The 17,327-nt window shown below is 48.7% G+C and overlaps 1 protein-coding gene across 4 annotated transcripts in view; it reads left to right on the top strand.

The window, feature by feature from the left end:
• Prr5l (proline rich 5 like) overlaps positions 1-17,327 on the top strand; it is an 81,620-nt gene that overhangs the window by 11,165 nt on the left and 53,128 nt on the right. For all 4 annotated transcript variants that reach the window (XM_050147069.1, XM_050147072.1, XM_050147071.1 and 1 more), the window contains 2 exons: positions 13,968-14,248; positions 15,452-15,532. In XM_050147069.1, coding sequence (XP_050003026.1) covers positions 13,968-14,248; positions 15,452-15,532 — 362 coding nt within the window. The remainder of the gene's footprint in view (positions 1-13,967; positions 14,249-15,451; positions 15,533-17,327) is intronic.

Raw genomic sequence — 17,327 nt, forward strand, 5'->3', positions numbered from 1 at the left:
GGGGGCTGAAGGCTCACCCTGTCTCCTTGAAAGAGAGAGAGGATACTGTGTTTCAGTGAAGGAGCAGATAGATGGCGGGGTGATGATGGGCTCAGACAGAGAAATGGAGACCAGCAAATCTGAAGAACTGGTGCTTTGGAGCCAATCATAGGCTGAAGCTGGCTGTGGCTGTGTTATGTTAGGGATCAAGTTCTTTTGGGAGGACTCTCCGTGGTGCCTGCTGCTGACACCTCTGGTAGGGTCAGCAAGTAGGAGACTGCACAGCTAGCCAAGCAGGAGGAAAATCCCGGCTCTGGGAGGACAAACCCGTAGTGAACTTTAAGTCAGCAGACATGGGAGGAAAATTCTGGTCAGAATGTTGGGGTCATAGCTATGATGGGATGAAACAAAGACTTATACGTTTGTTCTCTAAAGGACCCAGCCAGCCGAGTAAGTTTGATACGAGTCGGCTGTGAGAAATTCTTTGAAAAAAAAAATCACATGAGAAGTATCAGGTCTGGGGAGATGGCTCAGTGCAGACAAGGGAACCTGAGTTCAAATCCTCAGTAGCTATGTAAAAAGCTATGTATGATTGACAATGTCTTTAATGCCGGCATTATAGGGAAGAGACAGGCAGATTCCAGGAGCTTGATAGCCAGCCACCCTAGTCAGAATGGCAAGCTTGCAACCCTGTGAGAGTCTGTCTTAGAGGAATAAGGTGGAGAGGGATAAAGGAAGTTCCAACTGTAGAGTTCTTTCTCTGTCTTCTACTTGCATGTACATGAGTATGCATCCACCTAACCATGTGAGCACAGCACACACACATACACATAACCACATGAGCACAGCACACACACACACACAACCATGTGAGCTCAAAACACACACATACACATAAACACATGAACACAGCACACACACACACACAACCATGTGAGCACAGCACACACACATACACATAAACACATGAACACAGCACACACACACACAACCATGTGAGCTCAGCACACACACATACTCACATACACATAACCATGCAAGCACATAACCATGTGAGCACAACACACACACACGAATTTTGGGAAAGGTCAGATAAAATTGGACTAATATCCCAGTGTCAAAAGCTGATTGGGTTGTGCAGTGACTGCCTTCTTTAAGCTGGGTAGGTGCTGTTTTAGTTTGACAAGTGGGTTTCCCCTTACTCTCTGCCGTGGTCAGAGCTGTCCTGTTTTGGTCAGTTTGTGATGTATGGTGCAAAAAAAGTGGTGGTGGTGGGGAGAAACTGCTTGATCTTTTCTTTTCTCTTCCATCAGCGAGTCCTCGGCCTCCAGGTCCTTCTCTACAGCAGCCCCGCTGTGGGAGCCTGCTGAGTGAGCTGAGTAAACCGGCACATGTACAAATGGGCTGGGATTGTTAGCCCTGGCTTGAGACCAAAAGCCAGCTTCTGGTTCTGAGCACCTACCTTCTAAACACTGACTGTGAGCAAATCACACAGCCTTTCCTCTTACTTTTTTTTTTTCAGGGCCGTAGGAGCCACTGTTGGTGTCTTTGTCTATTTGAATCAATAATCCAGGTTCACATTTCATATTTAGAAAGTACAGAAGGGCACACAGAAAAGAGACTTCCCTGGTGTTGGCGTGCCTGCCACCCGGCAGAAGCCCTAGTGGGGATGAGCATGATCAGTATCTGGTCCAGGGTTCCATAGTCACTTTATGCTCTTAATTAAAATAGGAAAATGACCCCTGAGTTGTTCTGTGGCCGCAGCAGAATGGTATACACACAGCTGTGTGCAGCCTTCTTTCTTTCCATGACTCCCTGGATAGCACCCATCACTTCACAGTATCCTCAGTGGGTGGGCTACCACAGGGCACTTGAGGACATATGCGACAATTTTGGGCACTCACACAAGCGAGGGGACCGTTGGGCAGGTGCCACACTTAGAATGAATGCGTGCTGGACGGATGGAAGAGCTGAACAGTGTGTACTGTGAAGAGAGGCAGGACCAGAGATGTGACAGGGTGGCAGGTGGGAGAGAGGGCTGAGGGTGACAGGGAAGCGTGTCGTTGCCCAGTGGGCTTGGCAGGGTGTTGTGCAGCAGCCTGGAGCTTTGCAGATGTAGACTCAGCCCCTGAGCACATCGCCCAGCCTCAGGATAGCCCTGGCGATGGTAGACCTGAGGTAAGGAACAATTGGAGCTCCTTGAAGGGCCATTGTGGTCTGTGATACTGTCGAGGCTATGTGTGGGTCAGTGGTCCTGATGCAGCAGGGCTTCAGGTTGATGTCTGAGCCCTGTGATACCACCTAACACCATATGGATATCCATGGTCTGTGTGGTGGCTTAAAGCCATGTTGGTGTCTGTGGGGCTATGTGAGTGGCCTGTACTGCGCCACCTGAGGTCATGGTGATATCTAGGTCCATGCTGCTGGCGAGGGTCATGTCTGGTTCTTACCTTACTGCAGCTGGCGTCTTTGTCGATGTTCGTGGTCTGTGTTGCCCCCTGCACCCATGTTGATATCTCTGGTCTGTACAGCCCTCAGGGGTCATACTGATGTGAGGCCTACGCTGCCACCTGAGGCCATGGTGAAGTCCACAGTGCGGGCTGCTGCCAAGGGCCAGGTCTGGGTCCTTGGCCTTACTGCAGCAGGGGGTCGGGTAGGGTGGGGGCAGTGTTTGTGGTCTGTGCTGTTGGGTGGAGGCCCATGATCCGTGCTTCCACTGACTATAAAGGGCAAGGAGGCTACTTTGGCAGTGATACCGATGATCGCAGATGTGGAAGGCTTCTGTGACAACACCTACTCCCCCTCCAACACCTCTCAAAAGTAGCAGCCTAAACAGGAAGTCCTTGAAGCTAACTCTTATAAAGTGTGATAAGGATGCTGAAGTGTAGCTCTCCACACTTCATGACTTCCGGTGGGGGTGCTGGAAGGGAAGGACTCAGTTCTATTTGGGGACAGGCCACAATAGATAACACAAATTGGACTGGAGTTTTTCCCCCACTTTTTTTTTGTCAAGATGGGAGGGCACAAGGGCTGGGGGGGGTGCAGGAAAGACTGGGAAATGAGTGTGATCAGGGTGAGTGATGTGAAATCCCCCCAAAGAGTCAGTAAAAATATGTTGAAGGTAAAAAGTAACAATTTTGTACATTTTACAAGTCCAGTTGTGATAAGACCACAAAGATGGCGAGGAGGGGCTCTTTGGGGGTGATGAGACCTAATCAAGGGATGAAGGGGAAAGAGGATGGGTTGAGCCTGAAAATGGGCTGGGGACACAGCGCCTTGCCTGGTGGGGAATGGAAGGTGGTGGCGGAAGTGAAGTGAGCTGAGGAGTTGGCATGCAGTGCCTGAAGGCAAGGGTGCGAAGGGTGGAGCGGGTTTACTCTCCGAGCTGTGGGGAGTCTTAGAAGGTGTTGGTGTGACAGTGACTTAAATGGCGAGTACTGTGCGTTCTTCATCGCTGGATTCTTGTCCCAATGTGCGCGACCTTAGATAGATTTGCCATTGTGCACCCCACATCCTTCTCTGTGTGATGGTAACAGAGCCTGTCTCATGGTGACTGGAGGACCAAGTCCAAGGGCTTCCACAAACTTTGGGGGTACACTGTGAAGTATGTAGCACGTATGTGGGTCAGTATAAGCGTCTAAGTGCCCTAGTGGGCTACCTGTTGCTGTGATAAAGACCATGGCCAAAGGTAAGTTAGGAAGGAAAAGGCATATTTCATCTTATAGCTTATAGTCAGTCCATCGTGAAGGGAAAGTCAGGGGAGAAACCTGAAGGCAGGAGCTGAAGGAGACCACAGAGGATTGCTGCTCAGTTACTCATGTATTGCTCAGTTTGCTTGCTTCTATACCCTAGGACCACCCATCTGGGGTGGCGCTACCCACAGTGGGATGAGCCTTCCCAATCAACCGTCAATCAAGAAGATGCCCTACAGATTTGCCTATGAACTCAGTCGACATTACCTCTTCTCAGACCACTCTAGCTTGTATCAAATAGACAAAATGCCAGCCAGCACGGCAGGTATGGTTATCTCCAGGCCACTGCTCCTCAGTCTGTTTTTGAGAGGAGGGGGTACATCTGTGTGCCCACTGTCTGACAGGGACCCCCAGGAACTAGCTTGGCCATCCCCACCATCACTATAAAGGCTGCTCTGCTGTGGGGGAGGGGACGGGTCAGCGAGTTCTGGTGTCGGTGAGTATGGGGCTGAGTCCAGGTGAGTCTTGCCTTTCAGGGAGACACTGACGCCTGTGTTCAGGATGCAGGGCAGATGCTGCTGAGCTCGGGAAAGCATGTGAAGCGGGCTGTTTCTGTCTGCCTGAGAACTGGATTCTTCTCTTGTTCCTGGAGGTTACATCAGACTGGGTGGCTCTGTCTTTGACTCTTGTTTACACCCAAGCAGCTTTTTCCTGGAAGCCTCCAGCCATTACCAGCTCACACTTCTTTATTTTAAGCTGTTGTGTCATGATGCTACTTCCGTTTTCAGAGGCCAAGCTGGAGCCCTAGTGGACTTCATTTGCATGTGCCATAAATGCAACGTCTCCTTTTGTCCTTGTATCTATCGGTGCATAGGGTCCCTGTATCATCCCCCCCCCCCCCGAAACCTATCCCCAGGCCTTCTCCTTAACGCCGACCTTATGCTTTCTGTTCCTGTCCCAAGTCCCTATCTTGTTCCTGTTTTCATGCTCAATCTCTCTACCTCCATTCCTAGGCCCTGTCCTCGTTCCCATTCGTATCCCTATCCCCACCCCTGCCCTCATGCTTCCTCCCCATCCCTGTCCCTGCCCTCCCCATGCCCTCACACCCACTCCTGTCCTTATCTCTACCCTCATTCTCTTCCCCGTCCCCATGTCCCCTACCCATCCTCGTCCCCACCCCGTCCTCCTGCCCTACCTCCGTCCTCAACCCCATTCCCACGCGCACTCCCCATCCTCATCCCCAGCTCTTTCTTTGTTCCCCTCCTCATCTCCACGCCCACTCCGTGCCTCATGCATGCCGTCCACAATCTATTGTCTTGACCCCAAACTCCAGCTCTGCCAGCTGTGGGGAGGAAGCGTGGAGACAAATTCTTTCCCAAGATGGGTGAAGAGCTTGGCAAAGAAACTAGGTGGGGCACCTAGAGAGCCCGGCCAGCGATGCCTCTCAGGGGCTCTGCGACCCTCACGGTTGCTTTGCCAACCCCACACCCCAGCTGTGTGCAGAATAGAAGTGGACCATTCACCAAATCTATCATTTAAAGCACGCTTACCTGACAGTTACGGTAACTCGGTCCTTCAGAAGAGAATCTGGTCAATGCAGAGACACTAGACTTGAGCTTCCTGTGATTATCATGGGGGTATGGGCTGAGGTGATGTCCCCGAGTTGAAGCTATAGCCACTGTGCCTCTGCACATGTGTAAAGAACATGATTCGTGGCCCTAGCCCAATCTATTAGTATCTCCATAGAAGAAGCCATTTGGGTAACTCAGCGAGAGCATGGAGGGAAGACCCCATGGGAAAGAAGCCATCTGCAAGTCAGAGCAAGGAGCCTCAGGAGAGACCAACCCCTTTGATTCCTGGTTCTTGGATTTCCAACCTCCAGTGCTTGGGTGTCCATTGGTACGTGTAAGCCAACCAGGCTGTGGTGTTTCGTTCTGACAGATTCAGCCGATGGATGGAGTGGTGGTGGTGATACAAATAAACAACAGGCTGCACCTACCAAACACTTCCTGTGTGTCTTCCTTGAGCCACCACACCTAACCTCATCCCTGTTCTGAGTCAGCTGCCCAGCCAGAAGCGGTAGGACCATCGCGATGTGGGATGTTTTTCTGGATGTGTGCTGCTTTATTGGTTGATAAATAAAGCTGTTTTGGCCAATGGACAGGCAAAATATGGCTAGGAGGGAAGTCCAAACAAAGATACAGAGAGAGAGAAGGTGAGATGCCGGGGAAGCAAGATGTAAGATAACAAGCCACGAGCCCCATGATAAAATGAAAACTAATAGAAGCGGGTTAACTTACAGTAATAGCTAGCCAGTACGAAGCCCAAGACGTTGGCCTAACAATTGTAACTGATAATAAGCCGCATTATTATGTGATATGTTGTAAGTGGCTTCAGGAACAGGCAGGTGGAGAGACACAGGGCCAGTGGGATTATGGGACAGAGAAGAGCATCCCATTGACACCATCCTGCTGTGGCACCCCCTTCCCCGACCCAGGAGAGTAAGTTTTTATTAAGGATGCATATTTGAGAAAACACAAAAACGCAGATGGCAGATACAGCATCTCCAGAAGACAGAATGGCGTGTAAGCTTATTAGAGCAAACAAACATCAACAAGAAGATAAAGAGATCAAGTACCAGAGGAGTGAAATAATGATAACGTATAATAGTGGCCATCTTCTTATTCTTTTTCCCAAAGATGACATTTTTACTGTTTATTTGGGAAAGTTGTACAATGCACCCCTATCACACTCACTTTCCATCCTTCCCACGTTCACCCTTCTACCCTTGCACCCCCCCAAAAAACCCACCAAGTCTAATTCATATTTCCATATACTCATTGGTCAAACTCCCAGTGGCCAACCATTTAAAGAAAACTGAGCCCCACCCCCTTCCTGCCAAAAGCTATCAACAGAAGAGCTACGCTTTAGCATCTTTATCAATTTTCAAGCTTCAGTAGCTTCCTTTCTGGACTGTTTGTTTCGGGCAGGGGAGGTTGTTCAGAAACCTTCAGTGGCTCCCATTTATTGTCATAGATACCATTGCAAAAGATGCTTCCTTGTCCATAGCAGTGGCAGCCGGACCATGGGCACCAACTTGGCCCCCAATCGCAGCATGGATCACATCACCACAGGTAGCACCACAGACCATGGACATCAACATGGCCTCCTCCACCTGTCTTTTATGACCAGAGCTTCTCTCTATCTGGACCATTCCCTAGACAGTTACAGGAATCATGCCCTGCACTTCCTAGTAATATCTCTGATCTTCACATCTCTCCAAGGAAACTCTCCTTAGTCTTTCTTCTTGATGGAAACTGTAGTTCAGATAGTCCAAGGCTGTGAATGCAGTAAGTAGTAGGTTCTAGTAGCTGCTGTAACAGGTTACCGTGACCTTCGTGACTTAAAACAATGAAAATTTATTTATCCACAGTTCTGGAAAGCCCAGGTCCAGAGTCAAGTCATACTGGAGCCTTCTTCCTTCTGGAAACGTTCCTCGTCCTGATTCTAAGAGGCTTCTGGCACTCCTTGCCTTATAGCTGCGTCACTGCTGTCTTTGTCTCTGTCTTCCCAGCTTTTGCTGTCTGTCTGTCTTTTTGCTCCTTCATCTTCACCGTGGTTTTTAAGTTGCCTGGATTACATGTAGGACCCACAGATCCTGGATAATCTCTTGCTCTTAAGAGCTTAACTTCATCATAGCTTCTGCTATATAAGGTAAAACTTAATGAGTTCTGGGGATTAAGGCAAAAATAAGCCTGTTACGGTGGCAAATGCCTGTAACCCCAGCACTTGGTGGATCAGAAGTTCAAGGTCATCCTCAGAGTGCATTCAAAGCCAACCTCGGCTGTGTGAGATTTCGTCTAGAAGGTATCCTCAGGTCATTCTTTCTGCCTGCCTCTTAGTAAAAGAAAGAACCATGATGATAGCTCCTGTGATCCCCAGCCTGGAGTGACATGGCCTTGTGGTGTCTTATCCCCTGGAGCCAGAGACATGACCCCTTATCCCTTTCCTGTGTGCTATTTCTGGACTTCTGTGTGGGTGGACATTAGAGCCACAGAGTGAAGCTGGCTAAGAACTGTCAGACAAACCTAGGCATCGGAAGCACATCAGGGCTGCTAGACCTAAAAACTGACTCACCCTCTGCCATCCCAGAATCCTGCAATCTTCCTAAATGTCCTTTCACAGGGTGATGGCTGAATAAAATGTGATTTCCCCAAATTTGGTTGTTTTGTCTGCTATTCTAATTGAAAAGCAGACCAACGAAGCGGTAGGAGATGCCTGTAGTGTACTAGCAGGAAGAAAGAATTGCCCGCCCTTGTTAAAATATTGTGGCTGTTAAAAGTGAAGTAAGGGGTAGGGAGTTGTCTCAGTCAGTACGGTGCTTGCCGCATAAGCATAAAGACAAGTTGGCTCCACAGAAGCCATGTAGAAAAGCCAGGTGTGCTGGAGTGGGCTTGTAATTTCAGCATTGAGAAGGCAAAGACAGGAAGATTCCTGGGGCTCGCTGGCCAACCAGTCTAGCGGAGGGAACCAAGTCTAGGCCAATGGAAGACTGAATGAAAAGCAAGGTGGTGTGTAAAAAGTCATCAACAGCTATGGCTCTGTGAGTCACAATAATGACTGTCCCTGCAGGATAGGCATCGGGTTATCATGCCCATGGAATGGATGTTGTGGAAGTAACAAACTACCTTCTGATTGTCCTTAGGGCTTAATCCACAGGCTCAAACACACCTAGAACTATAAATCTGGTCCAGAATCTGAGGCTGGTCAACTGTTAGGCCCCAAGTGTAAAAATGCTAGATTTTGGTAATGGACACAGTATCTGACTGCCTTCTGGAGACATATCTTTAGCTGTAGATAAATGAATCTTAGTCCTGAAGCTGATTCTCAGAGAAGCATTGTGTGCAGTAGATTATGTTAATGCAGAAACCCACAATCAGTCACGCATAGAGAATGTCTGTGGAGCGGTCATCTACCAGGGGACATTGGTGTCACCTCCTGTCTCCACAAGACTCAGGGACAACCACTACAGAGGGGAGCATAAGGCAGAAATGGCGGAAGACTAAAGCAAAATGGTGTTTCCTAGACATGGTAGGACCCCTGCACTCAACAGAGGACTCAGCAGCTGCTACTGCCTGCGCAAGACCTGCGCAAGGTCAAGCCAATCAGCGTGCAGCACCGAGGGGAGGGAGGGCAGCAGAGGCTCCATTCCAGGCTGAGGAGCTATTGAAAGCTTCTGGGGAAGGAGAGTGAGTTTTGTTCTAGAATCAAGAATTCCTGAGGAGGAATGACACCTGATGGTGACTGCTGCTCCTACAGATGTGCACACACGAACATGTAGACACAGGCACAAAATTAAGTAAAATCCAAATTCACTCTCCAGTTGTACAAGACACATATTAAGTGTTTAGTGGCTACGGGTGGCGTCATGGCTAGCATTAATATGTGTACGTTCAGCTGCCGGGTAGCCTGCCACTTCCTGTTGCAGACACCTTGAATGTTCTCTCTCTCTCTCTCTCTCTCTCTCTCTCTCTCTCTCTCTCTCTCTCCTCCTCTCCCTCCTCCTTCCCCTCCTCCTTTTTCTCTCTCTCTTCCTTTTTTTCCCCTATAGAAGCAAATATGCCATTGTCCAGGAAGTGGGGGCGTGGTTTTCTGAGGCGCTGTTGTCTTCCTCCAGCGCTGGCAGGTCTCTGTCATATTTGAAATATGTGCATATACACTTTTCTTTTTTCTTTCTTTCTTTCTTTCTTTCTTTCTTTCTTTCTTTCTTTCTTTCTCTTTTTCTTTCTTGTTTTTTTGTTGTTTGTTTGTTTTTGTTTTTCGAGACAGGGTTTCTCTGTGTAGCTTTGGAACCTGTCCTGGAACTCACTCTGTAGACCAAGGCTGGCCTTGAACTTACAGAGATCCACCTGCCTCTGCCTCCTGAGTGCTAGGATTAAAGATGTGTGCCCCCACTGCCTGGGTTGCATACACTTTTCAAGTGTGAGTCATACTGAGTCATAACTTTCATAATGAGTCATAATCTTGAAATATTTAGGAAAAAAAAAGACAAAACCAGTCACCTGGGCTGATATGTTATGGGACCAGGCTTAAAGGTAGAGCCTTTCTTGACTAGCTCTGGGTTAGTTATAGCCCTCCGGTCCTGGCTGAGTCACTCTGCCTCAGTTTCTTAATTAAGGGTGGAATCCTTGCTCTGCCTGCTTCCTGTGGTTGGGCATGATATGTTTATTTGTATGTATGTATGTATGTATGTATGTATGTATGTATGTTTTCTTGTTTATGGGGAAGAGTCTCTGGTAGCCTAGGCTGGCCTTAAACACCCTTATGCCCTTCTGATCCTCTGTTCCACCTCTGCAGTGCTTAGATTACAGACATGTATCATCATGCTGGTTTATGCAATGCTAGTTTATGCTACTGGGGCACCCTCTGTCGGAGCTGCATCCCTAGCCCGGGGCTGGGTGAGATTTAGAAGCAGGGGATATATGAGTTAGGGCGGTGAAGCCTTAGTACTTGAAGCTGTGTGTAAGACACCAATGTATGAAGAGATCAAGTCCATTTCTTTGACAGTGTCAGGGGCCTGGCTGGAGGGAATGTGGTTCAGATTCTGGGGAAGGCCCTAGCAATAAGAGAAGCATTGCTGTTTTGCCACTGCTGTGAGGGCTGGGCAATTTTGGTACAATACAAGGCAGTATTCCCTTATTGATTTGGTCAGTACTGTGTCAAGCTTGCTCCTTGTCAGGTAAAGCATGTGGGTGCTTTACAAACACTCCCGGTACCCTGAGGATTCACTGTTGGTGTATCCCTTTCCTGGAGAGAAAAAAATCAAGCTTCAGAGGTCGTGTACCTTGTCCAAGGTCACACAGTAGGCAAGGCTGTCTGTCTGACTGGCAAGCCTGCATCTCCTCATGGGGTCTTTCCTCTTACTCTGTTCCTTTGGTCCCGATCGTGTGTGTGTGTGTGTGTGTGTGTGTGTGTGTGTGTGTGTGTCCCGTCCAGTTGGTTTTGGTAGATTACTTATCTTGGTGACATGAGATTTAGGTTTTGACATGAAGGTTGGTGATGGGTATTTCAAACTCAGTAACTTTAATTCTAGGATCCTGTCTGAGTTTAGTAGTGTGGAGAGTGGAGATAGGCTGGGAAGGCAGGCTGACCATGACATGGCAGTGACTTGGGTCCTCAGATAGGTTACTTAACTTATCTAACTTCAGATGGCATTTTGAGAGGGCTGAATAGTCAGTCACCTTGGTGATTGTGCCCAGTATCCTATCAGGCAGTTTACTCATGCCCCCTTCATCCTTAATTCTACCTTTGTCCTGAGCGGTGAGCTAAGGCTTATACGTTCCGTGTGTGTGGATCTCCTCCCGGGCTTCAAGGGCTTCCTACCCTGGCCGGTGGGGCTGCAGAACTTCTCAGGCCTGGCACTGCGGAATGGAAGTTCTAGGCCGTGTTGGCTTCATCCCATGTTGCAGATTTTGGATAAATCTGTTTGCTCATGTGTACCACGTCTGTTGGTGCACCAACCTTTCTTTAGGCCCTTGTGGGCAGAGCCTTCTCCCTTGGTCTCCATGCGACTGCTTGCCTCTGTGACAAGCAGGGATGGTGGGGACCACATACTCTCCTCATCTTCATCAGCTGAGAAGGATGACATATGGGGGCTGAAAACAAACCAGAGGGAAGGTTTTACTGCGTGTGTCCCTGACTCAGGTGTGTGCACTGCAGTTGTTGGGCTGAGAGTTACCCTTGTTTATAACAGGGCAGGCTATGCTGCTGGAGCTGGCCCATGTGACCGGGGTTGCCTAGGTGCTGTGTGGGGTGCTCAGATGGGAGATCTAGGACCTGTAGCTGAGATATGGAGGGGCAGGAGCCTCTTCAGAGCCTCTGTAGTCTTAGCCCCTAGGAGAAATGGCACGTGCGCTGCCCCTGACTTTGCGTCCCATGCCTTCCTCTGCTTCCCTGAGCCAGTGCCCCAGAGTGGGCGGCAGCTTTACAGGGTGAGTTAATATACGGTAATTACACAGTGATTGTACTTCACAGGCCTTTCAGAGCGGGGCCCAGGGATGCATCGTGACTAAGCAGAGGGACCTTTGTTGGCAAGCGAAGCCTTGAGCCAGCCAGTGTTTGTATTCTGAGGGATCTATGGTTTCATTTTACCCTCCGCTCATCACTGATGTGCAGAGATCTTTCTAGGTTTTCTGGCATTTGGGAACCTGTTGAAACCCTCTCCAGAACTTAACAGGCTTCTGCAGCATTTATTAATCGATTTTGATAACTTGATTTGCTCAGTGTGCAGGGTTCCCAGCCAAAGACTGTTTAAGAAGATGGCACATGAAAGTGCTTCCCTTTAGGAAAGCAGTTACAGTTATAAAGTGGGACCAGCCAGCCTTCTGAGCCTATGAATCCAGTGTCAGTAGGCCCATTGCCTCCATGAAGCCACAAGCACCTCCATATTTTCCTGACAAGTTGAATTGTCATGCTGCTGGCTGTGGTGTCCCTTCCTTGTGTGCCAAATGCTGCCCCTGAGACTGGGGGAACTTGCCTTGCCAACCTGCAGCCTGCCACTCGTGGCTGGTATCTTTCTTTTTTTCCTTCGTTGGTCTTTGGGACTTATCTGAGTTAACTTATCTGAGTTAGGCCAGAAGTAGCAGTAAAAAAACAAAACAAAATAAAAACCCAAACAAACAAAACAAACAAAAACACACCCTGAGTGAAATCTACTAAACCTTTCAAGAGAGAAAGCGCCCTTGGCTGTTTCCTGCTCTACTCCAGTCTGCTGAGGTGACTGCAATGGTGGGTCCAGAAGCGCTGAGAGAGGAGCATCAAGCGAGCTATCCCTGAGGCACAGCGCTCTGTCCGCCTGTTGGGCACGTCAGCCCATCTCGTTTCATCCCTTCCCAGTCCTGTGAGGCTGGTACACTAGCACCTGAGAACACTCACAGTGTCTGAAGTCATGCGACGTGGGAGGGCCTGAGTAAACTCCTGAACCCCAGAACCAAAGCTCATTGCAAAGCCGTCGCATTCCACAGGAGATATAAAGCATCTTCTGTTTTGCAACAAGGAACAAGATTATTTTGTGCATGTGGAACTGAACATTGACCCCAAAGAGCTTATGACATGTATACACGTTCTACTTCTGAGTTACATTCCCTGTCCTCTTTACTTAAGACAAATGTTTACTTACTCTGTGTGTGTGTGTGTGTGTGTGTGTGTGTGTGTGTGTGTGTGTGAGCAGTGCACTTGTGGAAGTCTGAGGACAGCCTGTGGAAGTTGGCTCACTCCTTTTATCATGTGGGTCCTAGGGGTTGAACTCTGGGTTGTCATGCTGGGTGGCAGACCTTTACCTCTGATCCATCTTGCTGACACTTTTTATAGTTTCTCCATTTTTTTATTTTGAGCTGGGAGTCTAATTAAGTTGTCTAGGTTGACTTTAACAGGTACTGTAGCCCAGGAATGCTTTTGACTTTGGACTCTTCTGCTTCAGCCGTTTGAGTAGCTAAGATTGCAGGTCTGCACCTAGCCCTGCGCAGTGACAAAGATTCTATTGACCTGACCTGACAGAAGTAGTTAGATTTAGAAATGCACAGAGCCAAAGGGAGATCATTCTGGTAAAGGAGAACGAGAAAAGGGCCTGGGGCAGGGTAGCGGACCAGTTACACGGGACGGTTACATGAAAGGGCCCCATGGCCTTCTTCTTATCATCTTGCAGTATCTCAGCACCTGGAGCTTACAGGCTCAGTGAGTGTTTATTGAATGAACAGGTACGAGAGCAATCAGTCATCTTTACCATGAAGTGAGAGTCTCCGGAAGGCAGGCAGGGCCTGGGCCTTAGAGATTTTGGTTGCTTGACATGTTACAATGGTTATTACACATCATACAGTAACTATGTCCTGATGGACTAAACACACCACAGGTTAGGAAAGGGATGGCAAGATATGCCTGAGAGAGGAAACACTCGTGACCTGAGGAATATTGGACAACACATAGTGGCTGATGGGACAGAGGGTGGAAAGTCTTTATTGCCAAGGAAAAGGAGCTTTTACGTTTTTCTTGAGGCGCTCACAAAGGCTGCCTTTCTGTTTGGAGGACTTGGTGTATTTCAGTCATGAAGTGATGTCCCATGCTCCAAGCCTGCCTAGCGCAAGCGCACACACAATGAACAGGAGCCTCAGTGGTAATAGAGGCTCTTGCTGTGTCTCCTTCCTCATTGATTTTAGGATCATTTAGCTAGAGAGTCTCGCCAGCATCCTTTAGTTAGATGTTTCCAGCCAGATTCTCAGGAGAGGTCGCCTCTCGTTTCAGGTGTTGGCTCGGAGTGGGGTTTTAAGAGATCCCAGAAGCAGCATTGGGAGAAGTCTTTTCCGTGCGTGGCCAGAAACATCTGGTCCTGAAGACACAGCTCAATCCTCACCTAGACTTATGACCCGAGGCCTTGCTCCCCTCCTGCCCATTGAGTTCCACAAGATGGGCTCCTTCCGCAGTCCCAGACCACGATTTATGAGCTCCCCCGTGCTCAGTGAGCTGCCCCGCTTCCAGGCTGCCCAGCAGGCTCTGCAGCTGAGCTCCAACTCTGCCTGGAACAGGTAAGGGTCCAGGACCACGAGGGAGGGGTCTGGTATGATCTGGGGATGGGTTGAACATCTGCTGCCCGAGAGCCTTGCTCATGAGGTCTGATCCTAGTGTTGATGAGGATTGGGGCAAGTGCCCCTTGTTTTCATAGCGAAAGTAGCTCACTGTGAGTTCTAGCCTATCAGGATCCATTTTGCCAGCCTGGGATCATTGAGTTAGAATTTACAGTTACTGTTCATGCCCCTGAACACCCTTCACCGCGTGAGGATTTAAGGGCAGAGTCTTTCAAATGACCTCATATCTCTTATTTAGGAAGCTTAGGTGTGTTTCTGTGCAAAGCTCGGTGGGTGGCATATGCCACAGTCTCTTTCACCTGAGCCGCTAGTGCTTGGGGCAGGAGATGTAGCTTTGGAAGGTGTCCGGCAGAGCTTGTGAGCCAAGCCCTGAGCAGATCAGCACACCAGCACTGCCTCATAAGTCTGCGGGCTACTGGTTTCCAGATCTGGGGTGGCCTCCAGATAAATGAAAGCATCACTGAATTCTCTGTGTGCTTTCGAAGTGGCTGGCCATCAGACCCCCTCTGTTGGTGCCGCTCTGCGGGGCCGCCTGGAATATTCTGGCATTGCGAGGGTCGTTGACTCCTGTAAAATTCCTCAGTGCAGACAATATTCTAACCAGGTCTTCTGCTGAGGGTTTGGACCCAGGACCCTGGAGTTGAGTGGAGTTGAGTTCTGACTGCAGCGCTAAGAGCCTAACCCTATGCCTGTCTACTTCCCTCACTGGGGTGAAATAAAAAGACAAGGAAGGCCCATGGAAAATTCTGTTATAAAGGCAAACAGATACAGTTTCTATCTGAGAAGAATGGTGACTTCCCAGTTGTAAGATCAGACAGGGTCAGCCCCTGCTGGCAATGAACGGTTTCTGGATGCTTGCAGGCCCCAGTAGTGGCAATTCTTGGGGAGCTGGTCCACTGTCTGCCTCTTTGTGACCAGGGGGAAGAAGCCCTCTGTGACCTGCAAGATGCCTGGAACTGCCTTTGAATTCGTTTGCCTTGGTCTCCTTAGTACTTCTAGGACATTAAGGAAAGGGACAGAAGATGTAGCTGCGAGTATCCCCTAGGGCTTCCCAGCTCTTCATGACCTCTCCTGTGATCTGTTTGAAAAAATGGCTCCTGGAGGCAGATCACCTAACTGGAATGTTTTTCTGTCTCTTTGCAGCGTACAGACAGCTGTGATCAACGTTTTCAAAGGGGGCGGTTTGCAGAGCAATGAACTGTATGCACTGAACGAGAACATCAGGTACTTGACTGGCCAAAACCAGTGCTGTTTTCCCATTAGGAGGCTTAGGGTCCCCCTACCCCGCCTCCCACTCCCGTTGTCTTACTTAGCCCTTGCTTGCTGAAAAACTGTTCTTGTGTCTGTTGTGTTGAGACCTTTACCATCTAGACTTCTCATTCAGGTACAATGCCTATGCTCATGTGTATTATTCACTTTGTGCTGGGGATACAGATTGATAGATAGGGGCTGATACTAATTCTGTAAACACTTATTGGGAACTATATTAGACAATATGACTTAGTGTTTGGAGTCAGGATACTTGAGATTTATATCTGTTAATAAAAGACTTAGTAACAAATATCAGAGTACCTCCTTGATGGCCAGGTGCTGGAGCAGACATATGTGGACCCTGCTTTCCTGGTTTTTGTTATTGCTTTGTTTTGAGGCAGAGTATCAGGTAGCCTATAGGCTGGAGAGATGGCTCAGCAATTAAGAGCACTGCCTGTTCATCCAATGGTCCTGAGTTCAGTTCCCAGCAAGCACATCTGTAATGAGATCTGGTGCACTCTTGAGGAAGAGACCCGGTCAGTCATTCTCATCAACTTAGACCATGATACCCAATATGGACAAACTCAACAGAACTGCCATATGCGGGCTGCCCATGCATGCTTCAGCATTGCCAGGGCATAAATTTCATTTTCCCCCAATCAGGTAGCTTGCAGTGGCCTTGAACTAACTATATAACTGATGATGACCTTGAACTCTTGATCCTCCTGTCTCCACCTGAGTGCTGGGTTTACAAGTACCCATCTTTGGTTTATTTCATTTTTATTTTGGTTTTTCGAGACAGTGTTTCTCTTTGTAACAGCCACGGCTGTTCTAGCTCTGTAGACCAGGCTGGCCTCGAACTCACAGAGATCCACCTGTATTTGCCTTCTGAGTGCTGGGATTGAAGGCGTGCACCACCACCACCCGGCCCATCCTTGGTTTATAAGATGCTGGGGATGGAGCCCAGGGCCTCTTGCTTAGTGGGCAAGCATTCTGTCAACTGAGCCACATCCCCAGCTCACTCTCCTGGGATGTACAGTCTGATGGGAGATGATCACTAGTCAACAAGTCATGAGCTATAGAATGACATAATTGATATGAAGAAAGCATGTTAACATGACTTGGTGCCAAGAGTCCAGGGACAATGGAGGTGATGCGTATGCTGTGATGTGAAGGTCTACAGGAGTTCGTTAGGGGGAAGAAGGCTCCAGTGGGAGGAATCAGCAGGTACACAGGTCCTGTGCATGCGGTAAGAAAGCCTACGTACATAGGTTACTGGATGGAAGGTGGCACAGCTGGATTTGTGTCCTGGAATGAGAAAGGTTCAGAACAGGGCTCAGAGCCCCAGGCTCAGCTAGGGCTGGGAAGTTGAGTTAGCTAGGCTTTTAATTCCTCTCTGAGTGTGTTAAACCATCTAGGGTAAAGACCCAGTTCTGCAGTGGGCCAACAACAAACAAGGCCATTGTTCAAACCTTGTTTACCTTGAATCAGGGTCTATGTTAAGGTCAGCTGGATCTGTTTTCATTCAAGCCTGCTCAGCACATAAGCAAACTGTTGTGGTCCATTTCTATCTATGCACTTGAATTTCATATCACAGTTACATAAATGTGGAAAAAGACAGAAGAGACCATCTAGCCCAAAGCCTCATTTTACAGGGAAGGAAAGTGAGGTCCCAAGAAGATATGGTCTCAGGGGCAGAGCTGGGTCACCAGCTTGACTTACAAGAAAGAGCCCAGCTTACTCCAAAAGCACTGAGTTCCTAACCCCA

The sequence above is a fragment of the Alexandromys fortis genome, unplaced genomic scaffold (assembly GCF_014885135.2).
Source record: "Alexandromys fortis isolate MF-2015 unplaced genomic scaffold, M_Fortis_MF-2015_v1.1 scaffold_12, whole genome shotgun sequence".
Classification (NCBI taxonomy): domain Eukaryota; kingdom Metazoa; phylum Chordata; class Mammalia; order Rodentia; family Cricetidae; genus Alexandromys; species Alexandromys fortis.